This window comes from Lepidochelys olivacea, assembly GCF_965140295.1.
Source record: "Lepidochelys olivacea isolate rLepOli2 genome assembly, chromosome: 1".
In the NCBI taxonomy this organism is placed as follows: domain Eukaryota; kingdom Metazoa; phylum Chordata; order Testudines; family Cheloniidae; genus Lepidochelys; species Lepidochelys olivacea.
In genome coordinates this window covers 208,626,492-208,649,845 of record NC_140411.1, presented here as the reverse complement: position 1 = coordinate 208,649,845, position 23,354 = coordinate 208,626,492, and the positions used below count along the sequence as shown (strand labels likewise).

At 43.0% G+C, this 23,354-nt stretch overlaps 1 protein-coding gene across 4 annotated transcripts in view; it reads right to left on the bottom strand.

Annotated features, from left to right (window-relative positions):
• Positions 1-23,354, bottom strand: part of STXBP5L (syntaxin binding protein 5L) — a 444,549-nt gene that overhangs the window by 245,075 nt on the left and 176,120 nt on the right. For all 4 annotated transcript variants that reach the window (XM_084624313.1, XM_084624314.1, XM_084624315.1 and 1 more), the window contains exons 3-4: positions 23,029-23,110; positions 20,270-20,370 (exon numbers count right to left, since the gene is read on the bottom strand). In XM_084624313.1, the coding sequence (XP_084480439.1) occupies positions 20,270-20,370; positions 23,029-23,110 (183 nt within the window). The remainder of the gene's footprint in view (positions 1-20,269; positions 20,371-23,028; positions 23,111-23,354) is intronic.

The following is a 23,354-nucleotide window of genomic DNA, read 5'->3' as shown; positions in this document are numbered from 1 at the left end:
ATACACTGGAGCATACTGGTTTGGTCCTGCAGCAGCCTCAGCATTGAATCCTGCCTCCTCTCATCACGCTGCCGCCACATTTGAGCTTCAGCCCTGTCTTCAGCCCGCCACTTACTCTCTTCAGCCCGCCACTTACTCTCTTCAGCCCGCCACCTCTCCTCCCGATCATTTTGTGCTTTCCTGCACTCTGACATTATTTGCCTCCACGCATTCGTCTGTGCTCTGTCAGTGTGGGAGGACAGCATGAGCTCGGAGAACATTTCATCGCGAGTGCGTTTTTTTTTTTCTTTCTAAGCTTCACTAGCCTCTGGGAAGGAGAAGATCCTGTGATCATTGAAACACATGCAGCTGGTGGAGAAAAAAAGGGACAGCGGTATTTAAAAAGACACATTTTATAAAACAGTCGCTACACTCTTTCAGGGTAAACCTTGCTGTTAACATTACATACATAGCACGTGTGCTTTCGTTACAAGGTCGCATTTTGCCTCCTCCCACCGCGTGACTACCCCCTCAACCTTCCCCCCTCCCTGTGGCTAACAGTGGGGAACATTTCTGTTTAGCCACAGGCAAACAGCCCAGCAGGAATGGGCTCCTCTGAGTGTCCCCTGAAGAAAAGCACTCTATTTCAACCAGGTGACCATGAATTATATCTCACTCTCCTGAGGATAACACAGAGAGATAAAGAACGGATTTTGGTTGAATGCCAGCAAACATACACTGCAATGCTTTGTTCTACAGTGATTCCCGAGTACGTGTTACTGGCCTGGAGTGGTAAAGTGTCCTACCATGAAGGACAAAATAAGGCTGCCCTCCCCAGAAACCTTTTGCAAAGGCTTTAGGACTACATCTAGGAGAACCGCAAATGCCAGGGCAAAGTAATCCTTTCACATGCTTGCTTTTAAACCATGTATAGCATTTTAAAAGGTACACTCACCAGAGGTCCCTTCTCCGCCTGCTGGGTCCAGGAGGCAGCCTTGGGTGGGTTCGGGGGGTACTGGCTCCAGGTCTAGGGTGAGAAACAGTTCCTGGCTGTCGGGAAAACCGGTTTCTCCGCTTGCTTGCTGTGAGCTATCTACAACCTCATCATCATCATCATCTTCTTCGTCCCCAAAACCTACTTCCGTATTGCCTCCATCTCCATTGAAGGAGTCAAACAACACGGCTGGGGTAGTGGTGGCTGAACCCCCTAAAATGGCATGCAGCTCATCATAGAAGCGGCATGTTTGGGGCTCTGACCCAGAGCGGCTGTTCGCCTCTCTGGTTTTCTGGTAGGCTTGCCTCAGCTCCTTCAGTTTCACGCGGCACTGCTTCGGGTCCCTGTTATGGCCTCTGTCCTTCATGCCCTGGGAGATTTTCACAAAGGTTTTGGCATTTTGAAAACTGGAATGGAGTTCTGATAGCACGGATTCCTCTCCCCATACAGCGATCAGATCCCGTACCTCCCGTTCGGTCCATGCTGGAGCTCTTTTGCGATTCTGGGACTCCATCATGGTCACCTGCAGCTTGCCATGCTGGCCAAACAGGAAATGAGATTCAAAAGTTCGCGGTTCTTTTCCTGTCTACCTGGCCAGTGCATCTGAGTTGAGAGTGCTGTCCAGAGCGGTCAGAATGGAGCACTCTGGGATAGCTCCCGGAGGCCAATACCATCGAATTGTGTCCACAGTACCCCAAATTCGAGCCAGCAACGTCGATTTAAGCGCTAATCCACTTGTCAGGGGTGGAGTAAGGAAATCGATTTTAAGAGCCCTTTAAGTCGAAATAAAGGGCTTCATTGTGTGGACGGGTGCAGGTTTAAATCGATTTAACGCTGCTAAATTCGACCTAAAGTCCTAGTGTAGACCAGGGCATAGTCTCTTCACCTCAGCTTCACTTTGCACCTAATCCTCTTAACTCTTCTCCCCTGCCCTGTCCTCCTGACCCTCCTTCCATTCAATATCCTCTCTTCCTTCACTTTTCTTTCCATTTAAGTGAGTGTGTCCTAAATTGAACCCATCTAAAAAAAATAATGAAACTAACATGTCTTTTGCTGCCACCACACTGTTCACTCTGCTTCTACATTACACCCTTCCCCCACCCTGTGACAGTCTTTGTCTATTTAGATTGTAAATTGTTAAGGGCAGAGATTGTCTGCTACAATGTATTCGTACAGTACCTAGCACAATGGGGCCCCATGCTCGGTTCTTTTTTAGGCACTACCATAATAAACGTGATTAATAATGAACTCCACGATGAGATTTATAAGCCTCAATCACTCTCAACCTAAAATGTTCTCCCTACCTCAAAAAATTTAAGTGTCTACTTGTTCTTTTGAGCCTTAAGAGGCTTATGCCCTTCATCCTTGTGAGCATTAGATTGCTGAGTGCAGGGATCCTCAATCTCCACCCTGTCCCTTCCACGGATTTTAGAAGGCTCATCGATAAGGCTCTCCAAACCCCATCTCTTATGAATTGTTAACCAGTGCATATAGGTTTTACACCCCTGCCCCCCCGGCACACATTATAAGGCATTATGTGCATGGTATTAATATAAAATATATATACGGGGTGATCATGCTGAATTGTACGATGCTTATTCTTGCTCACTTATGCTAAGTCATATCCCACAATGCTCTGGGACAAGCATAGCTCAGCACTTGACTTAAACAAATAGAAAAACTCTCAAAAACTAGATGGATGAGCATTATGAAAAAAAGGTGCAATGTGTATGAATGCTTTGTATTCGGCAGTGTCTTCATGACCCTTAATGTTTGGAATTTAATATTCAAAATGGAAGATGTGAAAGTACAGGAAGGCACCAAGACAGAGCTGGCACAAGCTGGCTAGTTAAACTTAAAGTTTAAGTGGAATGAACTGTGCTGTGTAATTTGTAAACAGCCATACTATGAAAGACGGCTAGTTTAAGGAGGCATTTGGGAAGCACGTGTTCTATATAAAGTGAACTGAATATGCTGTGAGAATTTGCTTCCAGAGAGCGACTGGTGATGTATCAAGTCTTTCTTTCCTGTACATTATTGCTTTGTCTTTAGACAATAAATTTGGCTGACCTTGGTTATTTGAACATTCTTAATATTGAACTGCAAGTATAGTCAATTCTATACTTTTAGTCAATAAAACTTCAGAAGGTTCGTCAGGGCCTCACAAAATCCACCCCCAGAAACTAGAAGGTTCACAGCCCCAACATAAGCTTTTACCTAGGCTTGTTGGAGTCCCAACAAAATGCTCCCCAACCCCAGAAGACATTAGGAGGTTCATGGGATAAACCCAACCCAAGCTTCCCCTGTGAGTCTTAAGATGTTCTTCAGGGGCCAATCAACTTCTTCTCCTGCCCCCACAAGCTGCAGGAGCCTCATTAATGCCCAAAGACCAAAATACATATTAATTATTTGTATTGCAGTAGTGTACAGGAGCCCCAATCTTTTTCTAGGCCTGGTCTCTACCCAAATAATCATTCACACACCTCCAACGTAAAAAGTTTTACAGCAGAAGTAGCTCATCTATATTTGAGGCTGAAAAATTGAACACCCCCCCCACCACCACCACCTTCCTCACTAAAAAAAAATTCCAAAAGTTTTTATAAACAGCTTTGTCAGTGAAGCGGATGGAGATAGGACATTAACATTTGGCAGAGGTGCCTTTCAATGTCCTTGTGAAAAATCCATTTTGATTTGCCTGTTTTGTCAGCCACTGAAAATAATCCTTTATTTTTAGGCTGCTCAAAAATTGTAAGTGTAATCACTAAGTAGGGGAGCGGCACATTATTCATAACTTCTCGGCTCAAATTAAAAAATATATATGTATTCAGACATGACTGGAAACAATATATATTTTATCCTGCAACAGTATCTTTAGGCATAGACATCAAGGAGGCTTGTGGGTTAGAGGAGATTAGGATATTATTCACATTTTTCATTGCTTGCCACGATGCAAATGTTGAATTTATTGATATCACCTGTGAAACAAATCTTTAAAAAAATTAACCAAAATTAGCTTATTATTTGAAATTAATGAACATTTACACTTATTGAAGCATTTCTTTGTTCAGAACTGGATTTAGCTACTTGAAATGATGGTATATCAATGGACTAGGCCACCTGTCCCCATTCTCAGATGTGCTATTATATAGGTTGCAAGCCTATATTCCTTTAATGGCATAGTAGATCCCCAACTATGTAAGTTACTTAAAATATGCACAATAACGGATATATTTAGTACATTTTGCATTTAGGCTACCAGCCTTTGATGGAAACAGCAAACTTTGTTTTATATGACATTTGCAAGAAGCTTTCTCTCACACACACACTACAAAATGTATTTTGTGCCTTGGCTCATATCAAGAATAGAACAGAATTTAAATTTTATGCAAAGTGTCTTTTACTCCAAGTAACTCAAATTACAAAGCAACTAGCTAGATACTATTAGGGAAAGGAGGTTGTAGAAAAACATGACAGCTGATATACTCTCAGCCAAGCTCACATACATTGATCCTATTTTATCAACAGAAGGAATGCTTGCCCAGATACCAGGATAGCACTGTTGGCTCAGCAGTGCACCCTCCCCCAGCAGCATAGCACCCTGTCTTGGCAGCTGATCTTCAGAGAACCTGTTTCTCATGGGGTCTGCTGCTGTGCAGCCTTAGCCCTCCAGATAAGACACTCTCCAGTTTCACTCCTTCTAGGGTAGCAAAAAGTCCCCATATAAGAGTAAACAAGGAGCTCAAGATGGGCTGGTCTAGCATGTCTTCAGTAGCACTCCACTTCTCTTCAGGGTGCGTCTTCAAACAACTGGTCACCTGGTAGATTTCCCTAGGCCCAGTCCCGCAGGGAGGCTCACCGAGCTGGAAAGCTGTCTCAGATTCCTGGTTGCAATCAGGTTCTCTAACAGAGGAAGAGCCCAAATGTCTACACCACAATTAAACAGCCTGTAAACATAAGCCCCACAAGCCTGAGTCAGCTGACATGGACCAGCCACAGGTATTTAATTGCAGTCTAGACATAACCTAGCTGACCTAAGCCCTCTCCACACCTGACACCTGTGGGCAAGTGCACAGGTTCTCATTAACTCCCTCCTGGCCAGTGTGGGGCTTGCGTACCCCATTATACCAGTTTATTACCTATTCTTTTCACATGAGGATCTCAAAAGGACAATTTTAGAATAAGGAACATAGGTCCTTGCAGAAAAGCTAAAAAGACAGCTGTGCATCTCCTTAGCCTTCAGTACAATTACACAAGCCGGGGGGAAATTTGTAGACCATAGGGGCAGCAAAAGTGAAATTGACAATGTAATTTGGCTAGCAATACACTTTTATTAGTGGTGCTGATACATAACACGGAAAAGACCCATCTTGACTCTTAGAATAATCAAGCTGGGATTTAGCTGCCAGTGCCACAGGGCACATTTAACCCTGCATCCCTTAGAACATGAATCCCACAACGTTATTTTAATAGAGTCTCTTGACTACAAGCACACTTTAAATGGTATCATCTTTTGAACTGTGCTTAACACTCTGCTGCTACTACCTGTTATAAATTCACAGCTACATCAAAAAAATTCCACAGGATGTTTATACTAATATTTTCCCATTACTACAAACTACTGTTGACAAATATAGTAATCTTCAACATTAATAAAATATCTTACTAAGTCAACATGTTATGGGACAAATTCTGCAAGCCTTACTACTGTGAAGTAGTAATTAGGCATGAAAATAATCCCATTGTCTAGAACGGAACAACTTTCATGAATAAATGCTCCTCATGAGTAAAGGTTGAAGAGCCTGACCCTGTATAAATGGCTACTGGTGAGAAAGGGAAGTTACTCATCTGTACAATACATTTTTTTTCAGTGAGGAATAAATAAATTATGGTCTTGAATAGGTGAATGATGTGCTAATATAGCAGCTAGGTGACCCCGTTGTGTGCTAACAGAAAGGGCCAACTTCTTAAGCAATAATAGGCAAGGATAGGAGGAATATCAGCATGAGCTGGAGATACTTAGAGCAAGTCTAGACTCAAGTGCTACATCAGCACAGCTGCACCAAGGCAGCTGTGCTATTGTAGCATGTCTGGTGAAGACACACTATGCCTATGGGAGATCACGCTCCCATTGGCATAATTACTCCACCTCTGCAAGAAGCAGAAGCTATGTCTGTGGGAAAGCATCTCCCACTGACAGAGCATCAGTGTGGACAACGCTCAGGTCAATGTAACTTACGTCACTCAGAGTGTGTCTTTTCACATCCCTGGGCGATGTAAGTTACATCGACTTAAGCGGTAGTGTAGACCAGCCCTAGTATTGAGACAAACTGAGAACTAATTCCACTTACCATGTAAGTAGAAAGGATTCAACAAGATCTACTTTGTATTAAAATATTCTGCACATCTCTGGAACAAGTCTTTTCTAAGTCAGCCAACCAGAGAGCATCTAAGCAGTGAGATGCAGGGTATAGATACAGTCTTTCCTCTTGTCCTATGAGATTACGTCCTAAGAGAGTGGTAGTACTATTTGGGGATATACAAACAGCTTCATTAGCTCTGAGTACCAGTAATACCCGGGCCAAGCTGGAGCTAAGAGGATTATCAGCATTGATTCCTGCTTGATTTTCTTCAATGTTCTTGGTATGAACAGAATCAGGCATGTATACTTCAGCCTCTGAGACCATTGTAAGAGAAATATGTCCATTTGATATTCTGGACTATGACTCTCTGTGGAATAGAATATTTTGCATATAACATGGATTTGGGTAGCAAAAAAAAGTCCATGTCTAGAAAACTCAGTCGGTTGAACACTGGTTGATTACTGACCATTTGTAATCTTGGGAAAAAAAAAAAAAAAAAAGAAAAAGAAGTCTGAATATATGATCTGTTAAAATTTTGTAGCCTTGGTAGATGAAGGGCTGAACGTGACACTTGATGACACACTTGACAGTGTGTCCAGATGAATCCCACATCCCAAAGTGGATCATTAGGGACTTCACTAGAAGTGGCAGAGAAAGGGGAATGCCCTTGCAGGCTTGATCTGGGTTCTCTGACCAATTTAAGAACAATAGGAACACCACGTCTATTTAATGTTTGGTTGGTAAGTAGAATTCAACCACCATTGAAAACAAATGAAAGCCTGACAAACAGTCACAAATGCATACAAAACCACATGGCCTAGCAGCTATAGGCATGTCCTTACCGTTGTCCAGGGGTTTGTCTGTAGTTGATTTATGAGGTGTAACATCATCAAATCTGCTTCATGGAAGATAGGCTCTTAATGTGGTGGAGACTATCAGCATTCCTATAAATTCTGTTTTATGAGTGGGAGTAAGAATTGAAGATTTATTTGTTGATTTTCAGCCCTGAAATAACTAACAACTGTAGAATATGAGGAGAGCTTCCCCAAATCAGCCAGTTATCTAGTGTGATAGACCCAGGCCAGTTAGGCAGCAGAGTAGCCTCATTGGGATCCAGGAAGTGGGTGGGCGAAGCCCGCCACTGCTAAAGGATCCCCCCCCCAGCCTAAGAGAGGGGGGGGCCCACAGGACCTGGAAAACCAATTAATTACGGGGGACAACTAATGAACAACAGGGACAGGAGTGCGGTCAAAGGGTCAAACGAAGGGAACCGGAAGGGGACACCAAGCAGAGAACCCCGGACAGCGCCCACCGCTCCTTAAAGGCGTCAAGGGATTCAGTGGACGCCGCCCAGAGGAACTCTGCCCGGAGGCGAGAACGGACAGAGGATCGGAAATAGGCCCCACAGTCGCAGGAGACTCCATCAGCCAACCTCCTCACCCTGGTTTTATAGATGGCCACTTTAGCCAGGTCCAGGAGGAGGTTGACCAGGTGGTCCTGCGACTTAGCGGGGCCACAGACAGGGAGTACATAGATAAGGTTTTGGTTGCACTTTTCCCCTCACCTCCTTAACAGAATATTCGTGAGAGCCGGAATAGGGGCTGCAGCCTGGCGCACTCCAGGTAGATGTGTGCCAGGGTTTCCCTCACGCCGCAAAAGGGGCAAGTGTCCGGGATTGGGGTGAACCGCGCCAAGTACACGCCCGTGCTCAAGGCCCTGTGAAGGAGCCGCCAACCGATATCCCCAGCGGGCCTCGGGACTAAGGCGGAATAGAGGCTGGCCCACCGGGGCTCCTCACCCTCTAGAGGTGGCAGGAGGTCTACAGCAGAAGGCAGATATACTGGCCACTGGATTAAAAGTTTTCTGTTCCCTGACTGACCAGAGCAGGGGCTGCTCCAGGCTAATGAGAACACACAACTCCAATTAACCTGCAAAGAGTCAGGTGAGGCCATTAAGCTAATGTGACCACCTGACTCTAATTAAGGCCCCTCTGATAATATAAAAGGGCTCACTCCAGTCAGGCAGAGAGGAGTGGAAGTGTGGCTGAAGGGCTGATTAATGAAGACACCCCTCAAGTCATAGATAAGGGAGCCCTAAGGTAAGGTTGAAGAAGGGAGATGCAGGAGAGCTGTGGGGAAGTGGCCCAGGTAAATGTAGCAACTCTAGCAGTAAAAGGTTGGCTGACAACAGCTGCTACCATTAGGGTCCATGGGCCGGAACGCGGAGCGGAGGGCAGGCCCTGGTTCCCCCCAACCCACCACTACAGAAACACCTCCTGGGAGGGGAAAACAGGCCCCTGTCAAGACAGGAGGCTAAACTGTTTTGGCATGAGGCTGTAGGAGCAACAGAGACTGTGGGAACTCTCTCACCAACCTCTATTACTGGCTTATGATGAAAAGGGCTCAGTACACTGTATCCCTGGCCCTAGAGAGAGAAGGGCTACATGGAAGGTTGCAGTGAGCCTCTGAAGCTAGCATAAACTGCCTGGAAGTGCGGGACCCACGGGGACAAGGTCGGAGCTCTGCCACACTAGGTATAGGTAAAATAAAATGCTCTGAATTCTTAGGCTACATCTACACTTTGAGCTGGGACTGTAATTTCCAGCTCTAAAAGATAGACCTGCACTAGTTATGATCAAGCTAGCATGCTAAAAATAGAGTGGAGCTGTGGCAATGTGAAGTGGGAGGAGCTTGCAACCTGTGTATGTTCCTAGTGTCTCAGATGGGTACATAGTTGGCATGGTCAGCCCCTCCCCTGCTCACGCAGCCACAGCTACATTCTATTTTTAGTGCATTAGTTCAATCAGAGCAAGAACAGGGTATTACGCCCCCCCAGTTTGAAGTGTAGACATCCCCTTAGATGTGTTGCTAGAATGCCCAAATGTTTTGTAAATACTCAGGAGTGGTTGACAAACCAAAAGGTAGCACTCTGTACTGGAAGTGTGTCTTCCCAGCTACCAACTGTTATCTCCTGTATGTGGGTGGATGGAAAAATGGAAAGAGGCATCTTGGAAATCGTGAGCTGCAAACTAGTATAGAGGATTCAAGGTTGGAATTATAGCCAGAGTCACAGTTCTGAACTTCAAGTGGCGGACAAAAAAGTGTTCAGACCTCAAATCCAGAATGGGGAACCAGCCTCCTGTCTTCCTGGGCACTACATAGTAATGGAAATAAACTCCTCCCTTTGAACCTCTCTCAATATATGCTGTTGATGGAATAGTCTCTTGTCAGAGGGGTCCCTGAAGAGAGGGACAGGGAAGGTGAAAGTGGCTAGGAAGTTCCTGGCACTGGATGGAATAACTTTTTGGTATAATTTCTAGAACACACTGGTCCATGTAATCTTGTTCCAGGCTTCCTGAAAATAAACCCAGTGGTCTGGAAGGGATACAGATCCTGAATGTGTAGTTCCCAATAGCTCTCAAAGTAACTGTCAAACTGACTTCTTGGAAGATGGCAATGGTGATGTAATTGTACTCACAGTGGGGGGTGGGGAGGGAGGAATGTCTCCTATGAAATTTCTGCTTTTTTCTGGGAAGTTCAGGTGATCTTTGATGAGGCTTGTAGAATGAAGGAGCAGAAGGTTGTCTAGAATGCATTTGATATCTAGGTTATTTTCTTCTGGGCTGAGTCATGTGAATGCCCAAAGATCTCATTGTAATTCAAGAAACTTTTAAAGTACATAGTGCATTATCTGTTTTGGCACCAAAGAATTAATTTCCTTCAAAAGGGAGATCCTTGGTTGTATCCTAAACTTCTCTGGGAATTCCAGAAGACTAGTCATAGTGCATGGCAATCACTGCGGCCACTGATCACTCAGCTATATCTGATGCATCAAAAGCACTTAGCCAAGAAGTCTGTGCTGTAAGTTGACCTTCCATAATCAAAGATCTCAGTGTCTCCTTAGAGTCTATTGGGACTTTATCCAGAAACTCTGGCACCCTGTGCCAGTTAAGATAATCCTGTTCTGAAAGGAGAACTTTGTAATTAGCTATTCTAAGTTGCAGAGTAGCTGAAGAATAGCTCTCCCTTCCAAAGAGGAGAAGCTGCTTTAGTTCCTTTTCTTTTGCTTGGATTTTGACATCTGTTATGTTCTCTCTGAGCTGCTGCAGGATGTGAAAAGAAGTACTCAAATCTCTCAAAGGGGACTTGACATTTGTGTCAACTTTTTTGAAGTTGGGAGAATGGATGCTGGCATTTGTCAGAGTAGCTGAGCTGGTTCTAGAAGGCCCTAGTTGACAGGCCCCGAGTCTTTTAAGCAAAGAACATAAAATGTCCAATTTATGGGCCTTTTTGTGGCTATGGGAAACTCCAGTGCTCCTGCATCCTGCAAAAAAGTCTTGAAATGCCTTATCCCTATAGTCATACGGTGGAAAGGGGGAAGATGGTACAATAGCTTCATGTGGCAGCAGGGATATATGAGCTAGAATCACCTCAGAGCTGGTGTTGAAGATGCTCCTCTTCTGACGTTGGGCTTGCACAGACTCTGCCACAGAGAGATGAGAAGACTGTTGCTATGTCCTGAGCAAGACCTGTAGTGAGTGATCTGTGCCTTTGTTACATAGGAGCTATATTTTCCTGCTTGATGAATGCTTCAAGGTGCCTAGTAAGGCCAAGAGCTAGGACAATATAGGTAATATTTAAGTGGCCAGGAGTGGCAGGGTAGCAGGTAGAAGGACCTTCCCTAAGTTCCCTATGCCTGCTATGACCTGACCAGAATAGTATGGGTCATAGGGTTGCACCCTGAAAAGCAGGAAGGTGATCCACTCTCACTAAAATCAGACAAAAGAAGAGGAATACTCCTCTTGCAGAGGAGTAGACTTTGTTGGAGCCTGAGCGTTGGAGGAAGAGGGGAGATTCCTAGTCAATGCAGAGGACAATTCCAGTATGGAGAGTGATTCAGGCAGGGCTGATACAATGAGATCTCTGGGCATCACGAAGTTCAGTGCTCATGGTATTAATACCAAGAAGAAGCTAGGTGTAATCGGCAATAGAGTAGATGGTGCCAATTAAATTGGTACCAGGAGCCCCCCTGTCTAAATTCAGGGTCTTTATGAATACAGAGGAACATTGTTACACCTTATTTGCTCTTTTTTAAAATAAAAGGATCAGACTTGCCTCTCTTGCTTGGCAGCAATTTATATAGACCCCCACATGTGTTCCTTAGAGGAGCAGTGCTCAGACCTCCTCTTTCCAGGATGGCAGGAGGGAATGACAACAGAATCAGCAGAAGAATGCTTCAGTGAAGGAGGAGCCCTAGCACCTGAGGCAGAGGTAATAGCCTTTTGTAATGGACTGCTCAGAGCCTGAGGGATCCTGCCTTCCAGAGTCTGAGGCACACCTCAGGACTTAAAGGAGAAAGCTTTAAAAGCAAGGGATGCTTGAAAACAGACATCAAAATGAACAGTGTACATTTCTCAGTGAGAAATCCCTCAATTTCCTCCCAGAGACAAAACAAATATTTTGAGTGTGTCATTGAGGGGACATGACAGACCAATCTTAAAACCAGGAGATTTTTGATCAGTCCTGAATACCTGGTACCAGGCTCTGACACTTTCCAAGGGCACCCAATGTTGTGAGACACCTACCACCTGGCCTTAGCATGAGGAAGCCTTGTTTGTGCCTGCAGTGGGTCAGCTTCCCAACTCCACTTGCCATACAAGCACTCCCCTTCAGGCCTCACAACCCTGCTGTTACTTTACAGTTTAAGGATCAGCAAACCCCAACCCTCAAGTCTTCCAAGCGTCTCCCTGGAGTATCCAGTCCCTGGTTCACTGGACAGTCCCAGTACTCAGATTCACTGCTTCCAAAGAAACAGTGCACCCTCATTTACCAATTCTACCACTCCACTTAACTCACAAACCTTCTATATGTTTACAGTGAAAACAAGTATATGTTTATTTAACAAAGCAGAGATTTAAGTAGTAGCAAGTACAAGTATTGGAAACAAATGATTACATATAAAATACACATTCCAGAGCCTAGGCTTAACTATCAATATATTCGTGTCTTGTAGAGTATTGCTCACACAAAATTCTTGCTGAGCTTTACAGTCAGGTTGACTCTAACACTCCTTTCATGAGACAAGCAAGCTGTCAGTGGCCTCCTAGACGAAGGATTGTGTGTGCTTCCTTGCACCCAAATGTATACCAGAACAATCCTGTGTCTTTATTCATAAACAGAGCACCTGCTGCTGTTTGTTTCATCCTGGAGATTTCCTGTCTTGTAGATTAGCCCCTGGCTAAGTAGCAAATAGGCATACATTGTGAGGCATACACTACACAAATGGCCAGACAGCGAGATAACATCTGTCTGTAACCACAGAAAGGTTCTTTGAAGCAGGAGATAGGTGACCTCCTGGTGACCTGCCTTAGTTCCAAGACCTTAAGAATCTATTTCAGTACAGATATATACTCAAATATTATCCATACATTTTGCAATGATTATGATAAATCACTGGGTTACTGGCTCTTGGTAGAGATCTCACATGTGACTCTTTGGTGAATTTATGCATATATTTCTCCCAGGGGATCCTTGTACAACCCTATCCACCCCTGTGCCCTCTGCCAATTGGCACCAGCAAATTCTGGGGTCACACAGGTGAAGAAAAATTACAAATGTCACCAAGCTAAAACTTAGAAAGTAAACTTACACTGACTAACTAATCCAAACTATGGTAAAGAACTATATACTATAACTAGTGTAGAAATGCAAATGCAAGACACAGGAACCCTGGTCTCTTGGTCCATCTTGCAGTCATAGGCAGGAAGAAGGAATTGAGGGTCAGTTGGCCTTGCTCCATCCTTTATGACCTAAAGTTTGAGGTGGGGGGAGAGGAACAAGGGCATGCAGGACACAGGCATGGGCCAACGCACACTGCTGGTCAAAAGATTTTTATCATGAGCACATGAAGTGCAGGTCCACCAGAAGTGGAATATATAGAGACAAGCACTTGAAAGAGAATGAGTGAACGGATACAGATTTTAAAAAAGCAGCTACTCCAACCATCATCCACACTTGAACTGAACATCTGAGGTCATGAAAGTGGGGTCACCTCAATTTCCTGACCACCACCATCATTTCAGTTAAAACCTAAACCAGAAGTACTAGACTGCTACAGAGAAGACTGTCCTCATAGCACTGTAAAAAGCCAGACAAGGAAGTACTGGAATAACTCTTGTTACTTCAGTTCCTTAAATTCTCCATCTATAAAATAAAGCTAATTATGCCTATCTCATGATAGTATTTGATAGTGTTTGCAAAACATTTGAAAGATGAGAAGTACTGCCCATGGTTTACTAAGAATTGTGAGCATCCTATTTTTGTTACCCTGTTCTCCACCCTCCCATCCCAACCCACTAGACATAGGTGTCAGACTTATTTTTTAGTTTCCAGGCTCTTTGGGGCAGGGACTGGCATTTTCTGTATGTTCGTACAGCACTTAGCACAACAGAGCTCCAAAACCAGATTGCCTCTAGGAGCAACTGCAAAGTAAATATCAAATAATAAGGCGGCTCACAGACAAGACTATTTGCAATTAGATTTTTCAACTCTACTCCTAGAGTAGAGTTAAGGTAATCCTCTTTGTTTGCCGCTATATTATATGGTTTATTTGGGACATGTTTCTTATATCGAGAAATACTGCCCAAAAGTTTCAAGTTTCGATGTCTGAAGTTATGCACATAAATCCATCTAGACACTTAAATAAAAGTTGTCTGATCTTCAGAAATTAGTATATATACTATTATAATTTGTGTTACCATAGCACCCAAAGTCCCCAACCAAGATTGTACTAGGCACTATGCAAACATGTTGCAAGACAGTCCCTGCTCCAAAGACCTCACAGTAAACAGAAGCACCCTTCTCTCTCTAATCTTTCTGTGCTTTAGTTCCCCAAAATAATTAACTTACTGAAGATCACATGTCAAGTATGTGGTAGAGTTGGTATTTAAACCCAGTTCTTCAGTCCTGAATGGGCTGTACACTAGTGGAATTCACCTGACAGCATGACCTCTCAGGCATGTGCAAGGTCACAAAATGCTACAAATTGGAATCCTCCATGCTGTGCGACCTTACACCTGCACATGCTGTGTGTCCCCCCCGTGCAGCAACAGTTCCAGAAAGCTGTTTCACTACACCCCTGCTGGGTCCCAGTCCAGTTCATAAAAATGGCCATATTAGGTCGGACCACTGGTCCCTCTAGCCCACACCCTCTCTTCTGACAGTGGCTGGTGCCAGATGCTTCAGAGGGAAAGGACAGAACAGGATAATTTATTAAGTGATCCCGCCCTGTCATCCAGTCCCAGCTTCTGGCTGTCAGAGATCTAAAGAGACCCTTAGCACGGGACTGCATCCTTGACCATCTTGGCTAATAGCCATTGATGGACCTATCCTCCCTGAATTTATCTAATTCTATTTTAAGCCCAGCTATACTTTTGACCTTCACAACATCCCCAACAATGAATTCTACAGGTTGACTGTGCGTTGTGTGAAGACCTTCCTTATGTTTGTTTCAAATCTGCCTATTAATTTAATTGGGTGACCCCTAGTTCTTCTGTTATGTGAAGAGGTAAATTACATTTCCTTATTCACTTTCTCCAGATCAGTCATAATTTTATAGACCTCCATCATAATTCCCCTCAGTCACCTCTTTTCCAAGATGAAGAGTCAGACTTTTTAATCTCTCCTCATATGGGAGTTTTTCCATATCCCTAATAATTTATTATATCTCTATACTTTTTCCAATTCTAATATATCTTTTTTATATGGCTAGCCAGAACTGCATGCAGTATTTGGGGCATAGAGATACCATGGATTTAAATAGTGGCATTATAATATTTTCTGTCTTTTTAGCTATCCTTTTCCTAATGGTTCCCAACACGTTAGCGTGTTTGACTGCCACTACAGATTGAGCAGATGTTTTCCGAGAACTATTCATAGAGACTCCAAGATTTCTTTCTTGAGTGGTAAAAGCTCATTTAGACCCAATCATTTTGTATGTTGGGATTATTTTTTTACAATGTGCCTTACTTCACATTTAACATTGAATTATACCTGCCATTTTGTTGCCCAGTCACCCAGTTCTGTGAGTTCCCTTTGTAATTCTTCGCAATCTGCTTTGGACTTAACTATCTTTTGTATTGTCTGCAAACATTGCCACCTCACTGTTCACCCTTTATGAATACATTGAACAGCAGTGGTCCCAGTACAGATCCTTGGATGGGACCCTGCTATTTACTTCTCTCCACAGTGAAAACTGGCCATTTATTACTACCCTTTGTTTCCTGTCTTAACAAGTTACTGATCCACGCAGGACCTTCCTCCTTTTCCCATGACTCCTTACTTTGGTTAAGATCCTTTGGTGATGGATCTTCTCAAAGGCTTTCTGAAAGTCCAAGTGCACTCTATCCACTGAATCACCCTTGTCCACATGTTTGTTGACCCCTTCAAAGAAGTCCAAAAGATTGGTGAGGCACGATTTCTCCTTATAAAAGCAGTGTTAATTTTTCCACAACAAATTGTGTTCATCTAAGTGTATGACTCTTTGCTTTCGTACAGTTTCAATTTGGCTGGTACTGAAGTTAGTTTTACCAACCTGGATTTGCCAGGATTGCCTCTGGAGCTTTTTTTTTTTTTAAGTTGGTGTTAAATCAGCCTCTGTACCAGATGACTGGTGGATAGCTAATGTAAGCAATAGGTCACATACCAATTGTAATAGTTCTGCAATTTCATAACTGAGTTCTTTAAGAACTCTTGGTTGAATATCTGGTCCTGGTGACTTTGTACTGCTTAAATTTATCAATTTGCTCCAAATTCTCCTCTACTGACACTTCAATCTGGGACAGTTCCTCAGATGTGTCACCTAAAAAGAATGGTTCAGGTGTGGGAATCTCCTCCACATCATCTGCAGCATAGACCACACAAAGAACTCATTTTGCTACTCTGAAATGGCCTTGTCTTCCGTGAGCGCTCCTTTACACTTCAATCATCCAGTGGCCCCACTAACTGTACGGCAGGCTTCCTGCTTCTGATGTACTTATGGTATTTTGGCTGCTAATTTGAGTCTTTTTTGCTAGTTACCCTTTAAATTCTTTTTTGGCCTGCCTAATTATACTTTTTTTCTGTTTTCCTCAATATGATTCGACTTCCAATTTTCAAAAGATGCCTTTTTGTCTCTAACCACCTCTTTTCCTCTTCGGTTTAGCCATGGTGGCATTTTTGGTCTTTTTTTTTTTTTTTAATTTGGGGCATACATTTAATTTGAGCCTCTAATATGGTGTTTCTAAATAGTTTCCAAGCAGCATGCAGGCATTTCATTCATGACTGTTCTTCATAGTTTCTGTTTAACTAGCTTGGTAATTTTTGTGTAGTTCCCCTTTTTGACATTAAGTGCTACTGTGGTGTGCTTTTGTTTCCCTCCTCCCCCACAAGGACATTAAATTTAATTACATTATGGTTGCTATTATGGAGCGGTTCAGCTATATTCATCTCTTGGACCAGATCCTGCACTCCACTTAGGACTAAATCAAGAATTGCTTCTTCCCTTGTAAAAAGAAAAGGAGTACTAGTGGCACCTGAGAGAACAAATTTATCTGAGCAAAGCTTATGCTCAAATAAATGTTAGTCTCTAAAGTGCCACTAGTACCCCTTTTCTTTTTGCGAATACAGACTAACATGGCTGCTGCTCTGAAACCTGTCATTATGCAAGGCACTTCTTCCCTTGTGGGTTCCAAGACCAGTTGCTCCAAGAAGCAGTCATTTAATATGTCTAGAATTTTTTTCTGTGCATCTAGTCCTGAGTTGACATGTACCCAGTCAATATGGTGATAGTTGAAATCCCCTATTACTGATAGGGGGCTTTGGGGAGAATTTTTTTTGTAGCCTTTCTAATCTCTCTTAGCATTTCACAATTATCGTCACCATCCTGCTCAGGTGATTGTTAGTGTATTCCTACTGCTATACTCTTATTCAAGCATGGAATTTCTATCCATAGAAATTCTATGGTACAGTTTAATCCATTTAAGATTTTTAGTATATTTAATTCTAAGCTTTCTTTCACATCTAGTACCACTCCCACATCAGCACAACCTACTGTCATTCCTCTAGATTTTGTATCCAGGTCCCACCATGTCCCATTGATTACTATTGTTCTAACAAGTATCTGATGCCTATTATATCAATATCCTCACTGAAGGCACTCAAGTTCACAGATCTTAGTATTTAGACTTCTAGCATTTGTACACTAGCACTTATAAAATTTGTCAATATTTAGTTGACTATCTTTTGTCTTCCTTGTTTGACTGTTTCTCTTCAGTTCCTACCTGTACTTCACCAACTTCTATCCTTTCCTCTTTACTAGGCTATCCTAATATCCTCTTTAATAAATCCTCCTCTAAGAGATGTCTGTCTGAACTGTACGCTCCTCTGCACCTGTTGGCTTTCCCCAATGCTTAGTATAAAAACTCCTCTGACCTTTTTAATTTTACATGCCACTAATCTGCTTCCATTTTGGTTTAGGTATCATAGAATCATAGAATATTAGGGTTGGAAGAGACCTGAGGAGGTCATTCAGTCCAATCCCCTGCTCAAAGCAGGACCAACACCAACTAAATCATCCCAGCCAAGGCTTTGTCAAACCGGACATTAGTCAAGTCAAGCCCATCCTCCCTGTATAGGCTCCTTCTTTCCAAAAAGGTTCTGCAGTTTCTCAAACTGAAAACCCTCCTCCCAATACCATTATCTCATACATTCATGAAGACCCTGCAGTTCTGCCTGTCTAACTGGCCATGTGCATGAACTGGAAACAGTTCAGAGAATGCCGCCATGGAGGTCCCAGATTTTATTTTATTACCTAGCAGCCTAAACTTGGCCTGCTTTTCTCTCCTACCTTTCCCTATTTCACTGGTACCTACATGTACTACGACCACTGGCTTCTCCCAAGCACTGCACATAAATATCTGGATGTCTCCAGAGGTCCACAACCTTCGCACTCCTAACCAAAAAAGGGTACTAAATGGCAAACTTTTTTGTTCACATAGTTGCCCAGTGAGAGCTCATGCCCTTCTAGAACACTGTTTTGAAAAACCTCAAACTTCAGAAAACCAGGAATACAGAGTTAAGTTACTTGCCCATGTAACCTTAACTCTGCCCTCTGAGAGAACATCCATATCACACATACTTGCACTCTGCTTTTTCACTGTACATAAAAGGAGCTACCTGCATCTGCTCCACCCTCAAACACTTAGGGTACTCTCCTGACAGAATACCACACTTGTGAAATTTAACAACCACTTCACACTTACTCACAGGATACCAGTGAATGGGGCTCAGCCACCATTCAGGGGCAAGGAACCCCAGATTATAGCTCACCTGAAGGTAGGGCAGGGAGAGAGGCTCAGACTGCCCTAGAGAGGCAAAGGGCCCCCAGATCCTGGCGCGCACACACACAGAAGGGGAGAACATGGGGTTGAGACAACCTTGCCCCCATTCTCCCCTAGTCACCCTGCCACTCACCCCTATGTCTCCTTCCCAGTGTCCCTCTCCTTTACCTGAGCTACCCAATTCCCCTCACCACTCCCCACCATCCATCCTCATTTATCCCACTCCCCATAATCCCCCCTCCCCTCAATGCAGCCCCAAACTCCTCTCATTCCTATTCCCTGCCACTCGTCCACACTAAAATGTCCCTTACCTTCCAGGAAACAGTCACATCTTTTGTGGGGGGAGGGACAGGAGAAAGGTAATCAAAGTACTTTCACTCAAAACAACCAAATCACCACACCTGACAAGAGAAATTTTAGCAATGTGATTCTGACCTTTTCAAGATTTCTGCACTAAGTGCACACACAAAAAAAAGGTTGCCAGAATAAGTCAACTTTAAGAAAAGCTTCCGACCCCCCACTCTTACCATCCCCCACCCCGGGGTGTATCTAAGAATCCCTTGACTAAATGGTTCTGAACTTGGATCACTGACCCTACCCTGAATCCCCATGAGGCACACCAAATTTCAAGGCAACTCAAGTAACCATACAATTTTAGAGTATTTAGAACAGTCAGACTTTAAACAGAAAGCTGGTCTGACCCAGAACTATATCAGAGCTGCTGCTCTGCTACAATCCTTCCTCTCTACCTGCAGCTCTAACTGATGTCAATGTGAGCTGAGTGCTCAGCATCTCTGAAAATACAAGCATATTTTAAAAAGAAAAGGAGGACTTGTGGCACCTTAGAGACTAACATTTATTTGAGCATAAGCTTTCGTGAGCTACAGGTAGCTAAATTTGATACATTTTACCATTGATTTAATCTGTTTGGTCTAGAGACTAATTATTAGACATTCAAAAAGCAAAACTAATCATGAAAGCAAATCTCTGAATATTTGAGATTTATCCATCCTAATTATAGTACACATCTACATTATGTTAACACAGCAGTATTTACTGGAAAATAATAAGGGCCAATTTGTCAAAAATTTGGATTCCATATAGTTATACAGTAGAGAAGAATATTCCCTTCAATACAGGAATTATTGGGTGAAGGACTATGGCTTGTGTTGTGCAGTAGGTCAGAACAGAAGATCATAGTGGTCTTTTCTGATCTTAAAAAGAATCTATTAATTGTGCCAGTTTGTACAGCTAGAAGGTCACAGAAGCCCAACTTTACTGGGAAGAAGAAATGGATTCTACAGACTTGAGGCGGCTACTGCTCCACAAACTGCACTCTGCTGAATCATGTTCTTTGTAAGCCAGATTTTAAAAGTTACAAAGGAAGAAAAACTTTCAAAGCAATCAGCTACATCATTCATTAAGTCAGCAAAAAAACCCCAAAACAAACAAACCCTCCCAACATATGCAACAATAAATCCTCCCACCAATGATATGTCAGCAAAATCTAATTAGTCAGTTTTTAAAAGAACATCTTTGTTTATTGTCAATCAGGCTTACCGTTCTCTGTTAAATTTCAGAGAATGAAGAATAGCAGGCCGTTTCTGTCTTAGGTTCCACAAATGAAGTGTGTCATCAGCACTTGCACTGACCAAGGCACCCTACAACAATCAGAACCAGAATATGGTGGAATGTTATTCATTTGCATATTGAAAGGGAAGATTATTTCAGAATAAGACAATGATCTGTCAGTAGACAGCAGTACAACATCTGTGAAACCCTTACTTTCCTTCTGAAAAAAATATTCTGCAACAACCATTACTTTGCTTTGACTGATCCTATACTAACTCAAAATGTTCCAATTTGAGCTGATCTGGAAAATGAAATAGCTCATTCTAGAATTAAACATTTGATATTAAATGTGTTTCTGATTGATAAACCAGGAAGAGTGCGAAAGAATTGGAATAAGAAGGGAAGAGGTATTAGCTTGAAAAGATGGGTTTGAAGGAGGCAGTTGAAGCAAGGACAGAGTGCTTAGCACACAAGGAAAGGGAGACTGCCCCAGGCACAGTATAATAGTCAGGTCAAGATAACAGAAAATGCAAAATCAAGAATGAGAAAAGGACATGAAAGTAAGAGGATAGGGATGAAAGTAGGGAGACTGAGCAGGGGAAGTCAGAACAGAAACGCAGATGGCGCTGGGGAACAGGGTCTGGGGACGCGGAGCTTGCCAAGCTGCACCACCCTGCCCACCCAGCACTACTGTCCGGGAGCAGGGGCTTTCCCCACCCACCTGGAGCTCTGGGCCCCACAGTTGGCTGGGGCCCTAGAAACAGGCCCTGTAGGCCCAGTGGCTAATCTGCCACTAGTGGACAATTGTGTGTGTGTGGGGGGGGGGAGATTTTGGTTACAATAAAGAGGAAGAAGTGATGTAACTTAAAGATTGTGCTCTCCCCATCCCTTCTCCTATAGTCAAAGATTATGGGCCTGGGAAATAGGAAGGAAAGCGGAGTTCTCAATCAAGATAGAGAAGGGAAGCAGAGGAGGAGGAGGAAAGGTGATAAGACTAGAGTTTGAGATGGTGATTGAACATCTATTGTTGTCCCTCTGGCATCTATTCTTAGATGTGAGTGGATACAGAGTGAGAGGTAAACCCAGAACTATCAGATTTGATATGGTAGTTAAACATATACACAGAATAGAAATATGAGAGGACAAAGAAAAAACCCTACAGAAAACCCCACAGATAGGAGAAAGGAAGCAAAGGAGCTAGAAAAGAAGACACTGAATGAATAGTCAGTAGGGGAATACAAGGTCATGGGGAGCACAGAACCACAAAAGCTAAGATTGGAAAGAAAGCAGGGGAAGCAAGAGTGATTCACATGACAAAACGATGGCACACATTTTTTGATCACATATACTCCAAAAGTAACTGTCTCAACTTTAGCATAAGTAGGAAAGGCGTAATAGAAATGTTTCATTCAATTTGAATATGTATCTGGTTCCTTTAAACACCATGTAAAATGTATTTAAGTTTTAAATACCTAAGAGTATGCTCTAGGCAGTTACACCTATAGTTAAGGTTGCCTGAGACTTTCTATTATAAGGTCCTATTTTCAGTTGCTTATAACTTTTGCCAAACATTACCTGTTCAGGCTAAAACATCCCATGCCACATGTTTGCCTCACGCTGAGTTTTTCTGGGAAGTTTCAGCTAAAATATTCAGTCGTTTCTCAGAACAAGATTAGGAAAAAATGTTTTGCACGTGTAAAAATGGTTGTAAATTTTTTTTGTTGAGAAACTCCAATGCCTCCTTGCTTTGGAGCAGGAGCCTGAAGTTTGTCAAGGGCTGGCCTGTGTGTCAGGGATGTGCCTTTTGCCTTCCTCATGAAAGTCTGCCCCAAATGTGGACAGTTTAGGAGCCTTTCAAAAAAAAAAAAAAAACAAACACACATACAGAGGTTGCACATGCTCGTGCTCTTATTAGAGTTTGAAAGCTGTATTCTCTGAGGATTCTGTCTGCACTGAGCAAGCTCCAATCCACACAGCTCCTCCATGCTGACTGGACTGTGTATGTACCATCTTCAGAGTGACAGAGCAAGCTCCATCCTGTAGCTGCAGGGACTGAGGCTTCTCTCTGCTATTGCTCCTCCCAGCTGCGGGGACTGCTGTGGCACCAGAACTTTGAGCAGAGAAACTCTCTCCTGTAGTCAGCGTTTCCCCCTCCTTCCAGCGCACATGCAGTATGGAGAAAGAGGAAGCTGCCTGACTTGAATTGGTGGAGGGAGGCCCGATACCCCATAATTAATCATTATTTCCATTTCCAGAGTAAGTTTAATTCAGGGGGTGGATCCCAAATCACTTTGCGTAGTATTTATAGGGATCAGTTTTTATTATTCCGAGTTCCCTGAGACTATGACGTTTCAGCTAAGCAGAAATTTTGTATTAGTGCCATTTTTGTTAGTTCATTAATTTCTATCTCATAGATGTCTATGCAGTGAGGAAGATGATCCAAGAATTTAGGTTACACATATGCAGCTCGCTGTGTGTTCAGTATTTCACATCACCATATAAAGGCCCTGATTCTATCACCCATACTTATCTTGAGTAATACCTTTTACTACATGTAGTCCCATTCATTTAAACAGGACTATGTACACAGAAAATTATATTTGAGTGCAAGTGTGAGCAGCAGAATCAGGTCCATAGGGCAAACAAAGGGGCCAGCAAGAAACTATCTGGAAGTTACATTGCAAAAATAGACTGTACCATTCAACCATATTTAAAGAAAATTCTGCACACTGTACATATAGCCTTACCTCATTGATTAAGAATTGGAGCTGCAGTACCGCGGCACCACTTTCGTGTTGGCAGTAGCAATCAACACCGGGTCTGCCCAGTCTGTTCCAATCAAAGTCAAGGATTCTGACATTTTGGTTATCACCAAGAGTAAACAGCCAAGAGGACACAAACAGAACTCTCTTGCAATTAACCTTAGATTTAACAATCGTTCTTGCTTTCTCTAAAACATGCTAATCTTCAGCCGTTCTAATTAAAGTATCAGCACTATCACCCTGAAACATGCAATTACGAGTGATATGTTCTTGGCTATATTCCTCCCTATGAATGGAAGTGCATAAAATTA